Source organism: Cygnus olor, chromosome 1 (genome assembly GCF_009769625.2).
Source record: "Cygnus olor isolate bCygOlo1 chromosome 1, bCygOlo1.pri.v2, whole genome shotgun sequence".
Classification (NCBI taxonomy): domain Eukaryota; kingdom Metazoa; phylum Chordata; class Aves; order Anseriformes; family Anatidae; genus Cygnus; species Cygnus olor.
In genome coordinates, this window is record NC_049169.1 from 7,826,848 (window position 1) to 7,841,965 (window position 15,118).

At 41.9% G+C, this 15,118-nt stretch overlaps 1 protein-coding gene across 2 annotated transcripts; it reads left to right on the plus strand.

The window, feature by feature from the left end:
• Positions 1-1,713: 1,713 nt before the first annotated feature.
• On the plus strand, positions 1,714-14,257 carry HSPA14 (heat shock protein family A (Hsp70) member 14). Of its 2 annotated transcripts, XM_040547840.1 has the most exons (14): positions 1,714-1,904; positions 2,739-2,819; positions 2,903-2,985; positions 4,034-4,082; positions 4,717-4,810; positions 4,939-5,029; positions 6,125-6,229; positions 7,034-7,195; positions 8,108-8,263; positions 9,419-9,521; positions 10,724-10,939; positions 11,329-11,502; positions 11,962-12,032; positions 13,586-14,257. In XM_040547840.1, exons 1-14 carry the CDS (start codon positions 1,848-1,850, stop codon positions 13,662-13,664), a joined length of 1,521 nt encoding a protein of 506 aa, XP_040403774.1. In that variant the 5' UTR covers positions 1,714-1,847; the 3' UTR covers positions 13,665-14,257. The 2 variants fall into 2 exon arrangements, with proteins under 2 accessions (XP_040403774.1, XP_040403783.1); XM_040547849.1 differs by lacking the exons at positions 11,962-12,032; positions 13,586-14,257 and having other exon boundaries at positions 11,378-11,502.
• The last annotated feature ends 861 nt before the right edge of the window (positions 14,258-15,118 follow it).

A 15,118-nucleotide genomic window follows, 5' to 3' on the forward strand; every position in this document is an offset into this window, starting at 1 on the left:
TCTCTTTCCATTACTCTGTTTACAAGAGGAAACAGAAAGGAGCTGCAATGTGGACACACTGCAAAGGTATCATTTTCAGCTGTACCAGTTTCCTTTATCGACACTGGGATCATCTCACGAGCACGGACTGCTGCAAGCTGAGCTCCAGCCAGGGACTTCCAGCCCTTGGTCAGACTTCCCCAAGCTTGGTTATCACAAGGGGAATAGTCCTGTGACTTAAGAAACCCAGGATCAGTCTGGGGACACAAAATCCCTTTGGAAGTTTTGATAACTCCTTTAACCTCCACGTGATCATATTCATTCTCTTGACCCGTCAGCATACCATACATAAACAAAGGATAAGGCCAATGTTTACTTCTGAGCAATACAGTGAGGTGGTACCATGTGGCATTTAGAGGGAAATAAAATCCAAATCTCCGAATCACAGAATTGTAGGGGTTGGAAGGGACCTCGAGAGATCATCGGGTCCAACCCCCCTGCCAAAGCAGGTTCCCTAGAGCAGGTTGCCCAGGTAGGCGTCCAGACGGGCCTTGAATATCTCCAGAGAAGGAGACTCCACAACCTCCCTGGGCAGCCTGTCCCAGGGCTCCGTCGCCCTCACCGTGAAGAAGTTCTTTCGCATGTTGGGGCGGAACTTCCTGGGCTCCATTTTGTGGCCATTGCCCCTTGTCTTGTCCCCACAAACCACTGAAAAGAGGTTGGCCAAATCCCTCTGTCTCCCACACCTCAGGTATTTGTCAACATTGATAAGATCTCCTCTGTCTTCTCTTCTCCAGGCTGAACAGACCCAGGTCTCTCAGCCTCTCCTCATAGGGAAGATGCTCCAGGCCCCGTATCATCTTTATGGCCCTCCACTGGACTCTTTCCAGGAGATCCCTGTCTTTTTTTTGTGCCGGGGAGCCCAGAACTGGACACAGTACTGGATAATCACCCTAACTGCCCACACACGCCCCACACACACCAGGTTGGGGAAGATGCACTCGGTCCGCACCCGGCACCCAGCACCCGGCACAGGGGCTGCGATCCTATAACCCCTTACACCCTTTTCTCCCTACCCCACCTCGTTCATCCTGCTGCCCCTTCCCCTGCACATCCCTCCCAGACCACCAGAGCCTGAGCAGCCTTCAGCACGGTGGCAGGAGTTGGGCTCTGTCTGACCGGTGTTCAAGTCCCCCAGACCGTGAGCTGAGTTAAAAAGCACACCGACTAGAAATCATTTTGTTGGCTTTTATTGTATTTTATATTATTTCTTCAGTGATAACGCAGATGGGCTTCTCCAGCGGTGGTGCAACATCCCCACGTGGCATGATTTACGCTCAGATGTTGGTCACGGCTGGTTAGGTCATGCAGAGGCAGCACTTCAGCTCCACCGCCTCCTTAACGATATTTGGCTAAAAAATATATATATTTATACTGCCTGCATGTGCTTCATTGCCTGCAATTAAACATTGAGAGAAGCCAACGGCATAAAATACACAAACCCACCGCCCACCCCCGCCCTGTACACGCAGGAAATAGCTTCCTGCGCCTTTCTTTGCATTAATCTTTATTTTGGGGGTTAAATAAACTCAAGCCCAGCCCTGACGACCTCCCCTCAGCCGCCGTCCGCCCGCCCCTCAGGGACGAAGTCTGCCGCGTTGCTATGCCTGATGACGTACACCCCCCCCCCCGATTTTTCTCATTGGTCACTCCGAAGCCGCGAGGGCGCGGGGGAGAGGAGGCGGGGAAGCCGTGAGCCGTGTATGAGAGGCGGGCGCTGATTGGTGCTCGCGGAGAGAGGCGGGGCGGGATTGGCTGGCGGCGGGGCATTGTGGGGCGGCGGGCGGGTGGGGAGCAGGAAGGGGCTGATGGCGGCCATCGGCGTGCACCTGGGGGCGTCCTCTGCGTGCGCGGCCGTGTACAAGGTGCGGGGGGGCCGGGGGGAAGTAGTAGTAGTAGTAGTAGGAGTAGTAGTAGAAGGAGGAGATGGTGGTAGTAGAGGGTGGAGGAGGAAGTAGAGGAGGTGGTGGAGGAGGAGATGGTGGTAGTAGTAGAGGAGGTGGAGGAGGTAAAAGTGATAGTAGAAGGAGGAGGTAGTAGTAGAGCAGGTGGTGGGAGGAGGTGGAGGAGGAAGTAGTAGTGGTAGGAGGAGGAGGTGGTGGGAGTAGTAGTAGAGGAGGTGGAGGAGGAAGTAGTGGTAGTAGAAGGAGGAGGTGGTGGGAGTAGAGAAGGTGGTGGAGGTGGTGGTGGTAGAAGGAGGAGGTGGTGGTGGTAGAAGGAGGAGGTGGTGGTGGTAGAAGGAGGAGGTGGAGGAGCAGGAGATGGTGGGAGGAAGAGATAGTGGTAGTAGAGGGAGGAGGTGGTGGGAGGAGGAGGTAGTAATGGTAGTAGAAGGAAGAGGTGGTAGTGGTAGGAGGAGGTGGAAGAGGTAGTAGTGGTAGTAGGAGGAGGTAGTAGTAGAGGTGGGAGGAGGAGGAAGTGGAGATGGAGGAGGAGGTGGGAGGAGGTAATGATAGAAGGAGGAGATGGTGGTAGTAGTAGAGGAGGTGGTGAAGGAGGTGGGAGTGGTAGCAGAAGAAGGAGGTGGTAGTAGTAGTAGAGAAGGTGGAGGAGGTGATGATGGAGGAGGAGGAAGTGGAGATTGAGGTGGAGGAGGATGTAGTAGTGATGGAAGGAGGAGATGACAGTAGTAGTGGAGGAGGAGGTAGTAGAGGAGGAGGAGGTGCAGGGGCCGTGCTGACCGCTGCCTCTCCCCGCAGGACGGCCGCGCGGACGTGGTGGCCAACGACGCCGGGGACCGGGTGACCCCTGCTGTCGTGGCTTTCACGGAGAGCGAGGAGGTGAGGCCCGCCTGCGCTGCGCGGGGGCCCCTGGGAGAGCCGCTCCGCGTGGGGCTCGCTGATTTCCTCCCTGTTTTATTCAGGTCGTCGGCTTGGCGGCGAAGCAGAGCAGGATAAGGAATGTTTCCAACACCGTGGTGAAAGTAAAGCAGATTCTGGGGCGAAGGTAAGCGGACCCCTGGGCGCACGGGTGGGGGAGGGAAGCCGAGAAGCGCGGTTTTCCCCATTAAAGCTGCTCAGCGGCAAAGGCACTGATGTCAAGGGCAACCTACGAAAAACGTCTCCTGTCGAGCAGTAGCAGTAAAATGAATCTGGAGCTAACAGCGCGGTTCCCCTGGTCTTAAACATCGATTGTATCACCGAAACTCCTTACCCACCGCTTCATTTTAAAGTGAAGAGATGCAAAGAATTCTGGGCCTGAATTCATTTGCAAAATCAAGCTGTGACAAGAATTTATTGCGCGTGTGTGACTTTTGGTATGTACTTAAGTTTCTCAACTGAGACTGCGACTTGGACGTCTCCCAGTGGCTGAAATGCACCAGGATTTCAGTTACCAAAACTCTGTGCCGCCTCTTGCTGGCGCAGTGGAACGCGCTGGGGTTGTGCCTCCCGTGCCCCTTCGCTCAGGGCCTCTGTGCCAGTTTGCACTGACGGCTCCAGGGGTGTTAGCACTGAACTTTCAGGTTTAGGTCTGGCGTCGGAGCTGCCACAAAACATTTTAGTGATGACGTGGCTGCGTGCTGCAGCTCTTTCGCTGAAGTGAGTGGACGAGAACATGTCCGCCCTGCGTGTCTTAGTTCTCTGCAGATACGTAGTTTTTTGTCAAAAATAGAGGGCAGGCAGCTTATTGCTGTCACCTTATTTCAGTAAAGGCAATTAAAGTGCCGCCAAAATCTTTTATAACTGAACGTTGGGGATAGTGGGTTGAAACAAAACATGTTGGTAGTTTTTTTTTTGTCACTTTCCACTAACTAGCAGGTGTTTCTGCTATTGTTAGTGTGGGGAATGGTGCTTGACAGATACCAGCAGACGGAACCATGACGTTGTGATCTTTTTTTCCAGATAGATGTATCCATAGTGTGAAAAGAGGAATCTTGGCTAGAGTGTAGCTTCTTTGTATACTGTCAACACTCCAGAGAACATCACCAAGATGAATTCCTGCAGTTACTCTGGAGCATATGGTTTATTTTGCTGTTCTCCTTTTGTCTTGACAGCTCTGGTGACCCACAAGCACAGAAGTACATTACAGAAAGCAAATGTTCAGTGAGTATGAGCTGATTTTTTTTGTTGTTGTTCTCAGAATAACTTCTCATTTTACACCGTGCTGCTTTGCATTTTGTGCCACGCTGTTTTGTGTTCTGCAGCGATCATCTCTCCCAATATGAAGTTTGTTTGCTGTTGTATGGAATGTGTTCCTCTAGCACGTGTTTCTTTCTCTCTTTAAAAAGTAGAGAACTTCTTGTTCTGGGACCTGCTGCCATAATGTAGTCCAGCAGAAAAAAAAAAATACATGTATCTCTTGGCCATTCATAAAAGAGACAATTCTTTTAAAATATTTTCAGAACAGTATTGTAGAAGCGGACAAGTTGTTGAGCTGTTGTACTACAGAGAACATTTTAATAGACGAAGGAAGTCAGGAGCTTCTGAGTCTCTGTGAATATCATTCCAACGTTTGTTGGATAATACGAGGTTTCCTTGTGCTCTTTGACAAACATTTTGGAAGTATTTTCTTGTCATAGAATACAAAGTATTCTAGATACAGTAGAAAGTATCGACAAGCTCTTCCCCTTTTTTCATTACTTTGAACAGAAACTTAATTGGTTATTAACAAAAGTTATTAACAAAAACTAGTGTTCAAATTATGCTTCTAACAAGGGTGTGTTGTCTTTGCTTACAGATAGTTGAGAAGAATGGAAAACTTCAATATGAGATAGATAATAAGCTTATTAATCCAGAAGATGTGGCAAAGCTAATTTTCAGTAAAATGAAAGGTACGTAACGAGTAAAAGCATATAATAATAATAATAATAATGTTTTTAAGCTTGTCCTCATGTTTTTAAGTTGTGGTCTGTTGGTTTTTTTGCTTTTAATCAACATGTTCTGCCTATGTTTATAACAGAAACTGCTCAGTCTGCGTTGGGTTCAGATGTAAATGACGTTGTTATCACCGTACCATTTGATTTTGGAGAGAATCAGAAAAATGCCCTTGGGTAAGAGGATTAAGATTTTTCTGTTCTTTAACGTGCCTAAAGCAGACCTTCTGGCGGATGAGCAACGGGAGTTCTCCTGCTGGACTTTGACTATATCATCGTGGCTGTAGTGTCATTTCAGATGTGGTATTTCTGCTGCCTCTTCAGTGCCCCCTTTAAAATGCAAATGGCGATTTATTTTTTTTTTTTTTTTTCAGCCCTCCTCCATAATTTTTCTCCACTTCTCACCAAACTAAATGGTGCTATATGATTTTATTGAGGACTCTATTAGAGAGCAGATACAGATATTAGAGATATTACAGATATTATTATACAGATATATAGCAGATATTAGAGAGCAGAGTGAATACACACCACTGTTCTGCTTGGAAGTGCAGCTGTAGAACTTCGTTTCTATGAGAACATAAGTAGACTCTTGCCACGACAGAAGTGAAAGCTGTGCATAAATAGCAGCATTTCTTTCTACTTTCGGTGTGTAGAAGACCTTATGGTGAATTGTCATGAAAATCTTAAAATACACTCAAAGTTAGTCATAAACCACTTGCACTGGGTATCTGCGGTATGTGTAATGAAACTTTCTGCCGCTTCGGCATACAAGTTTCAAAATGACTCCAGAGTGGAGGAAACTATTAGGGCAGTCTCAGGGCCACCGAGTCCCAAGAAAACACACAAAGAAAAGTTAAAAATGAGCTGTGGTAACTTGATTTGGAGGTAAAATCAAACAAATCAAATTGACATCTGGTGAAATAACGTACTGAGGACATTTAATGCCACACATGAAGACACGTTACCCAAGCTTACTTGAGGGTGGTTTTTTAATCTTGTTTTTTTCTGCTGTTTTTAATGGGGTATGCAAGTCTGAAGCATCACTATTTTCCTTGACATAAGCACACAGCAGATCCAACTCCCTGAAGAAAGCAGTTGCAATTGAACTTCATTATGTTTTTTTTTTCCCAGTCACTTCTCTTGGTTAATGCCATGCTGTAACCAAGTGCTGAATTGATGTCATATCTAGTTCTGATGAAGTCTTAATAGTGTGCATAACTACAGTGAAATCACTAAAGTAAAATGCAATGCTGTTGTGCCTTATCACAGGGAAGCAGCTGCAGCTGCTGGATTTAATGTTCTGAGATTAATTCACGAACCATCTGCAGCTCTCCTGGCCTACGGAATTGGCCAAGATTCACCCACTGGGAAAAGGTAAAATCCTAAGATCTTACTCCTTAAATTTAAGCTGCTGTAGTTTAACACACCACATTCTGTGCAAAGAAATCTTAGGTGAGGGAATGATGTGTTGCCCTAACAGCCAATACAAAATTAATGATTTGAAGCCTGCTTTTCTCTTGCTCTCAGAGCCAGTGGAAATTTAAAAGTTATAAATCTGTGACTTTTAATTAACTCCCTTATTCTATTTTGTAAGAAATTGTCTTAAAGATTTGTCCCCAGTTTGTGTCTTGCTTTTTAATGAGCTGATTGGCTTGAGGAGAAATGTGAATTTCTTAAGCAGACTTAGGCGTAGCTAGTTTTTACTTGTGGGAGATGGGGTTATTTTGCATATGCTTGAAGAACTAAAGGGCCTGCCTAGGAGGTGCATTCAGTTTCCCTCAAGAGTATTCAGATAAGTCACAAGGTTTTCAAAATAGCCAAGACTGCTGTTAGTGAGAACAGATGTCTCGTCTTTCTCTTGTTGGTATCTTTTTTTTTTACCCTTCTCATATAATTGGGGCCCACAACTGAGAACTCAGCGTTACGTTTTAGGTTATGTTGTGGGATAAACGTTGGCTAACTCTCGCTGTGTGACAGTGACCTGTTCTTTAGGGAACGTTGTCACTAGTCAGTGCTACCAAGACATGCTAAATCCGAACTGCTCAAATCAAATTCACCGGACCAAACCGATAAAACCCTGCAATATATTGCTTGGTGGTGGTCGTATTAGTGTGTCAAAGTAAACAGAATTTTAGGTGCTGTGTTAATGCTACTTTCATTTTTTTTTCACTGTGGCAGCAACGTGTTGGTTTATAAACTTGGTGGCACGTCGCTTTCTATCACGGTCGTAGAAGTAAACAGCGGAATATACCGCGTGCTTGCTACAAACACAGACGACAGCATCGGCGGAGTGTGCTTCACAGAAGCTCTAGCACAACACTTAGCATCTGAATTCCAGAGGTAGGTTTTGAATCCCAAGTATGCTTTTGGGACAAGAATGTCATTGTGTGATGCTGGCTTTTAAAAAAGAATTCATACTAGCTTGGCAGAGCTAGTGGGCTGTCCGAGGGAAATGGCTCAGATAAAGATATTAAAGGAACAGGCAGCTGTTGGGGGAGATGGGGAAATAGTCGCTTTGGGTGAGCGTTGCCTGAAGTCAGTGGTGAGCTGTAAGGGCTCGGCTATGAACTATTTTAAGTGATGTAGGCTTGATTATATAGTTACCGTCACAAAGGTGGGTGTGTTTGGAGGGAGGAGAGGAATTCACTTCTGTGGGTTTTGTTTTCTCTTGTTGACATGGAGGACCGTGGAGGGGTCAGCTTCATCAGGCCGGAGCCTGTGTGTCCTGTCCTGTAACAAACAAAACTGCACTCATAAATGTACTAGCATTAGATCTAGTGCTTTTTTTTTCCTGGGGTGGCCAACTGCATGCTATTACAGAAGGAGACTTTGGATGAAATATACTGTTTCAACGTGTCTAATGTTCAGTGTTCTATTTCTTACAGTAATATGTGATTAAAATTGTTTAACTTGTAGGCCTGTTCTTGCTGTTTCTTCCAGGCACTTCCAGGATCCATTCAACTGAGAAACAGTTTGGAAAGACTTAAATTTGTATGATAAACACACATACCTTAAATCTGTATGATAAATATTAATACACTGAGTTCACAGCAGTACTTCTACTCAGCATTCTTTAGTTTAAATTGAAATACATGCTCTTATTCTCTGTGAACTTTCTGTAGTGTCACTGTAGGTAACGGGAAAATGTCTACGGAAAAATGTTAATATCTGGAACTCATTTTTTTCTTTCAGAAAGTGTTACCGCTCAAAAGCCTGCCTTTCTAAATAGACTTTTTTTTTCTTTTAATGTAGGTCTTGTAAGCATGATATTAGAGGAAATCCCAGGGCTATGATGAAGCTAATGAACAGCGCTGACGTTGCAAAGCACTCGTTATCAACCTTGGGAAGTGCAAACTGTTTTGTAGATTCACTGTATGATGGATTGGATTTTGATTGTAATGTGTCCAGGTAAAACAAATCTTGAAGCTACTACTGTTACATAGAAGTAGGCTTTAAGTTTTTCTAGTTTGTGTTTAGGATATTAATAAGCTTTGATTTTTGGTGATGCTGGAAGGCCAACTTGCTTTTTTGAGCTTTCTTTCACATTATTTGTTAGTGCATGACCTGTAGTAGTTGAGAGGAACACTAAAGATATTCTTGTAAGTGGTTAGAAAATACACTCTGAAAAGGTCCACGGAGACCCCATCTTTGGAGTCTAGTTAATGAAAGGGAAATAAACCCTGTAATTAATCGAGGTGCTTTCTCTTGTTCCTCCCATTATTGGTTTTGTTGCTGCATTTTTTCTTACAGAAGAGGGTTTGGGGCTCTTTCATCCAAATGAGCTCCAGAATGGTAGAAGTCAGGGATATCTTAGTGTCTGTCTTTGACAGGTGGAGTGGAAAAATATGTTTTGTCTCTTTGTTTATACTGCTGTGTCCTACTCTTAAGTCTCTTTTCTCTGTTAGGATGAACTCTTCTTGAAGTATTTAGGTAAACTTCAGTTGTTCTTCCAGTCACCAGTAGAATTTAGCAAAATGAAATCGTTTTGTGCTGTTGCAGCAGTTGGGTCTGTTGAAGTAAGGCACGGTGAGCAAGCGTGAGAAGCTCTACTGTGGAGCTTGTTTGGTTCAGCTGAGATAAGGAATTTGACTTACTGCAGTTGTGCAGAGTAACTTTTGTCTTCAGGCTTGAAAGAGCCTGAAGCAAGCACATTTTCTTTTAATTTGGCTAAGTAACTATTCCTCCGTGCAAATCAGGAAGCAGCTTGACTCGCCTCTAAAACTTCAAGAGGTGCATTTTGATGTGTCTATTTTAAAGATGAAGGACTTTTTGCTTCTTTATTGTTTTGACTCAGATGTGAAAACTGTTTTTTTCCCAAGAATGCACTAAGAAAAAAATCCGCATTCCATGTTAGTGATGCAGTCAATAGGAGAGAGATTTTCACAACAAAAATCACTTCTTTGAGGTTAATAGTTGGGAAATAAAATTTTTTTGACTGCTTAAAAAAAAGATCTCAATATGAGGTATAGCTAGAGAAACAAAGTATGTTCTAAAAACGATTCTTTTGCAGTTCTGGGTGTTTGTCTAATGGATGGCTTTTTTTTTTTTTTTTTACCCTTTTAGGGCCAGGTTTGAACTTATCTGTTCCTCACTTTTTAGTAAGTGTGTAGAAGCAATTAAAAAGCTCCTGCAGCAAGTTGGATTTACAGCAGATGATATTAATAAGGTAATAATAGAAATCACTTGTGTTCTTGTAGAGCTATAGAGCACTGCGCAGACTTGGGGAGGGTGTTTTCCTTGGACTGAGATTATTTCTGAATGTGTTCAAGCATTTTTTGCTCAAATGCAACAGTGTATGTAGAATCAAGGTCTTTGGAGGTTATTTGGACTAAGGTAAAATTAGTCAATAATGGCATTTACTGACGTATATTGAGTAAATGGTAGAGGATTCATCTCCATTAGGTGTGTTAGTGTAACTTTTGGTGGAGCTGAGGAGTACTTTCTTTAATATTCAGAAGTTCTTTTGCCGTCGCTGAGTTTTGGATTGGGTTAGCTGACGTTTGAAGAATTCCTGAGTTTCAGCTCGGTCTTACAAGTTGAACAAGATACTCATTGTCTGCTTGGTGTCTGTGTTCCTCCTCCCTTCATTCCTCCTTGTTAGCTTAAACTTGGGAACACATTAGATGCCAAACCTTTAATGCCGAAGATGGTGCTTTAATGCCAAAGATGGTGATTAAAGTTATAAGTATTGCTGGTTGCTTCAAATGTCTCTTTCTATTTGGTACAAAAGTGACTTCTAAATTCCTGTGCACCCGTCTGTGGTAAGTATTGCTGCACGTATTACTTGTGGAATTGGTGCACAAATTCTGCAGCAAAGGTTAACTTCTAATGAGACTGGATGCTATTTCAGACTCCTAATTAGCGTTGCCACTAAAGCTGTGTCACATCTGAATTACAGTTGTAGGATAATGAGGTGTTCTAGGCCATTGTTCAGTGAGTGTCTTCTGTTTTCTGGTGGAAATATTTTTAAAGTTGCTCATTGTGCTATTTGCGCAGGCCTTAATGGTGTGGTTTTTGTTTTTTGTTTTATGCTTAAAATGTATTAAAAATAGCTTAATTCTACAACTCTTCAGTCATGCTTCACGCTAAGAAAAGTGAATTAGCTTGGTTTTAAAATCTAGTTGCAACACGGGGAGCCAGGAGAAAAATTTTTAGTGTGAGGGTAATCAAATACTTGCAGAGGTTTTTGGAATCTGTATTTGTAGAGCTGCCTGTTGTAACTGGATGTATTCTGAGCAGGAGGCTGGATGAGGTGACTTACATCTACAGGTTCTAAAATATCCCAGAGGGGTTTACACTTCCATATTGCAGGTTGTGGCTTTTTCTTAACTTCTGAAGCGAGATTTGAAAGCATTGTCTTGTTTCCAGGTAGTTCTGTGTGGTGGGTCTGCTCGAATCCCAAAGCTACAGCAGCTGATCAAAGACATTTTCCCAAATGTGGAACTCCTGAGTTCAATTCCTCCCGATGAAGTTATTCCTATTGGTGCAGCAATAGAGGCAGGAATTCTGCTAGGGAAAGAGAATCCATCATTAGAAGAAGAAGCATTCTTTATTGAGTGTTCTGCCAAAGATATTCTTTATAAGGTAAGGCTAAAATTGTTTAGCCTTCGAAAATTTTACTGCTATAATGAATACATAAAACCAGTTACGCTTTGATATTAAAGAAATAGTATTGTTTTAATAAGTTAATCAGCTGTAAGTGGCAATATAGGTTTATCCAAATTGTTGGAGAAATTCCTCTTGACTCAAAGGAGAGATGGATTGCATCCTTGTTATTTCCTTAATTGCTATTTCCTTGTCACTGCTGGATTTTTTTCACTTATAGAAACTTCGGGTTTTTTATTGAATTGCTGCTATGGTAAATACACCAGAAAGAGTGAATCTTGGATGTCTTTGCTCATGGAGCACTGTTACAAAGCTTCTAGCTCACTGAAGTACTTAGAAAGGCGTGAACTTGTTCTTTCTTTTTAAAGGGAGTAGACGAGTCAGGGGCTGACAAATTCACAGTGCTATTTCCATCAGGGACACCATTACCAGCTCGAAGGCAGCATACCCTGCATGCTCCTGGAAACACGTCTTCTGTATGCCTTGAACTATACGAGTCATTAGGGAAAAGTCCTATGAATGAAGAAAACAAATTTGCACAGGTGAGTGTCTGTCTACACATACAAGTTCTTAATGTGAACTACTTGGAATTGAAGTGGATCTGGAGGAGGAAAAAAAAAAGAACCAGCCACGCTCCTACCAGAACCTTATGTTTAAAAAAAAAAAAATCAGAATTGAATGCATCTGTCTAGAAATTGTCCTTAAACGTTATTCTACAAATGTGTTATGAATTATTGAAGTATCTTTAAAGAAATTTCCCTCCTGAGTTTCTAAATACCTGACTTTGATGTATTGGCACTACTGTGGTGCAGCTCATCTGGGACAAGAGACCATGACCAGGTGTTCCAGTAGTATATAGATCACCAACACTTTAGAAATAAAACTGCTCAAGGTAACAATGTTGCTAGTGTATGTACTAATTATTACGCATATCACTTTTTTCATTATCCTTCTGTGTAAGGATTTAGAAAAACTATAACTTTATTTTTTGTTTTAAACAGATTGTACTCCAGGATTTAGATAAAAAGGAGGATGGCCTACATGATATATTAACTGTTCTCACTATGAAAAGGTACCTAAAATAGTTCTTGTTCTGATGTTTAACTTGCTGCTTCACACCTCGGAAAAACCTCTTTTTTCCTGTTACAGAAAGTTTAGTTTTGTATTGAGAAATTTCAGCATTTCCTTGCTTACTCTGCTCCGCCCTAGCTGGGGCAAATTCTGTAGGAATGTGAGGAATGTGGGCTTTTCTGTTGTTGGTGGTGGTGTTTTTTTTTAAGGCAGCACTTCCTGTGCTTGCATTCTTTGATTGCTATGGAAATAAAACCTAACACAGTTGTATAGATGACTTTTAGCAACTTCAGAGCTGCTGATCAGTTTAACCATGCTTGAGAGCAGCAGGTAGTTCTGCAGAACGCGCACACTTATGCTTAACTGAAGTTAAATCATCCTTTTATTAGTCGCTAATGAATGCTAATGAATCCCTGAAGGACTTATAATGCTGCATTTATGAAAAAGACCTGTGGCCTTTTCATTTTAGAGTCAGGGTTGTGAAGCATGAAAAGCAGTGCCATGGGAAATCAGGTTTTATAAATCTACTTCTTACAGAACTACCAGAAGGAAAATACAAAGCGTCATATGGTTGTGGTAGGAGAGGTGGAATGGAATTGACATAGAAGTGATTTCTCAGACTTCCCTAGGTCCTAATGGTTGAGTACTTTGGCTTACGTGAAATAGTCAAAGTAGTTTATAAAGGTAACAGAAGGTGGAGTTCCAAGTATTTCAAAACGTGTTTGTCTTCTGAGGACTGTACTGGAATTCTTACTGCTTTTCTAGCTAATAAGTAAGTTGTCTAGATGTTGCTGAGAAACTAAATCCCTACATGCTATTTGAATACAAAATACTTTTATTTTCTTAAGTTAACTATCAGGTTTATTAATTCTGTATTAATAGACTTAACTTTAAATACCTCCTTAGCCATGCAGAAATTTTCACTTAGCATTGGTGAGAAAAATCTTTTTGGCTATTTGCATGCAACTGTGAGGCACAGAATGCTTGCATTATTTTAAGGGTTTTAGTATCGCACAGATCAGTGAAAGTTCATTGGAATGCTTTTATTTCTATCTAAATCTCAAGTGTGACTTATATGCTTAGGTGAAGTAGGATTCAGTGTTAGCTTTTTTTAAATGAAGGGTTTTTTCTTTAAGAAGATCCTTGGTATTTATAGACTACTGCTTTTTAAGAGTTCTTGTGATTTGAGAAGATGCACTTATCTGTTGGTTGCCATTAGGCTGAGTTCTTAATATAATTATTTTGAGTATTACTACATATTGTATTTCCAAACCTGCATTAAATAACTTAGTTACAGGAATAATATAAACGTGTTCCTGAATCTGTTCCATCATACTTGGAGAAGATGCATGCTTTAATGGAGAACAAGAAGTATGTATCTAAGTACCAAACACAGTAAACTAATTTCATAAGTATGTTACTCTGTTACTCATTTTGATGCTAATCTGGCTTCCTTTGTTCTGCATGAAGCCTACTATTTGTTTTCAGTAGAACATGTAATAACATACTAAATGAGATGATCCTAAACATACTTTTTTTTTTTTTTTTTCCTAGGGATGGATCTTTGCATGTTACCTGCACAGATCAAGATACTGGAAAGTGTGAAGTCATCACTGTTGAAGTGGCTTCATAGTCTCATTTGAAAGGCAACATTACCCTGAGTTGATATTGTCTCTCCTTGGCTTGTCCACCAGAGTGGTGACTGAAGTGTCTTTAATGATTCATAGAGAATTGTAATAAACTGAAGTAAAACATTAATTTGCCACCAAGTCTGTTTGGAGTGGAAGATGTGGTGCAGAATGTTAATCTAAATAGGAAGAAAACACAGCATTGAATTATCAGCACCTTTCAAAATTTTTTTTCAAAGAGCATATCTCAGGTTTTTGGTTTAGCAACAAGCATATTTTGTAGTCTGAAGACTTCTCCTTAGACTAATCAGGTCCTGTACCAATTCAAACAGTATACCTGTGGCTTCAACCAGCATAGCACTGAACCAGCAAGAGCTAGATATGTGAAAATCCACTCCCAAATATCTGTACAAATTATTGTTAACCTGTGTGGTCTCAATATTGCCTGAAACCCTGGAGGTGCCCATTTGAGCTGGCCTCTTGAGCAGGATTTCTCTTTTTGTGGAGTTACTGTAAGATGGTTTTGTGATGTTACCTGAAAAACGTGTAAGGGTTATATGTGCTTATTTATGTGTTTATTAATAAAAAATTTTATACAGATGCTGGCATTTTCCATACTGTGGCACTGTTCTAATCTGTATATCAGTATATATTTGGCTATAATCTGACATCTTGTGGTGGTGTTTGTTTTTTTTTTTAAATTTAGGAGGGGAAGTAATAGAAAGTGGAACAGGCAACTATAGTTCCAGGATTTGAGGGTCTCGGTCTTACATACAGTTGAGGAAAGCAGCAGTTCAGCCCTTAGGTAGGGCCAGATGTTATTTTGTCAGATATTCAGAGTGACCCTGTAGTACCTCAAAGGCATAAACCAAAACTAGAGAGAGGGATGCCAATCTGGATTTTTAAGAGACTTGGATTCAATTACTACTTTCTGACAGATTTCCCAAGTTTGTCTTGAGCTCCACAGTTACCTGTTGCATTTACCTCAGTTACCTACATCCATTTTAGTATCCTTTTTACCTTACAAAAGCAATATATCCTATGTACATATAAATCTTACTACATTTCAAATATAAGACTGGCTTACCAGACTAAGCATTTGATTTGAACTTGTAATACTCGGAAAATTTTGCCTCACCTACTACTGGCTCTTTGGTCTCCTGAAGGTAAGTGAATAAATAGTTCATCAGTTCCTGTCTGGAAGCTTTTAAAAGGAGTCTTGGAAAACCCGAAGTCTTACTTGGTGTGGGCAGTGGAGTCCCTTAGCCCCATACTGTTGCACCTTAACATCAGCTTGGAAGAAATCCTTGTGGAGAGACTGGAGTGCTAGCTAGTGGCTGGACATCTCTGAGGGGTGTGTATTTTGTGCACAGCAGTACAAATTGCTGGGGTTTGGGGCTGACTTGAACAGCAGACCTCATTTCTGGGAAGTGTATTGTGGTGGGAGAATACATTTTTG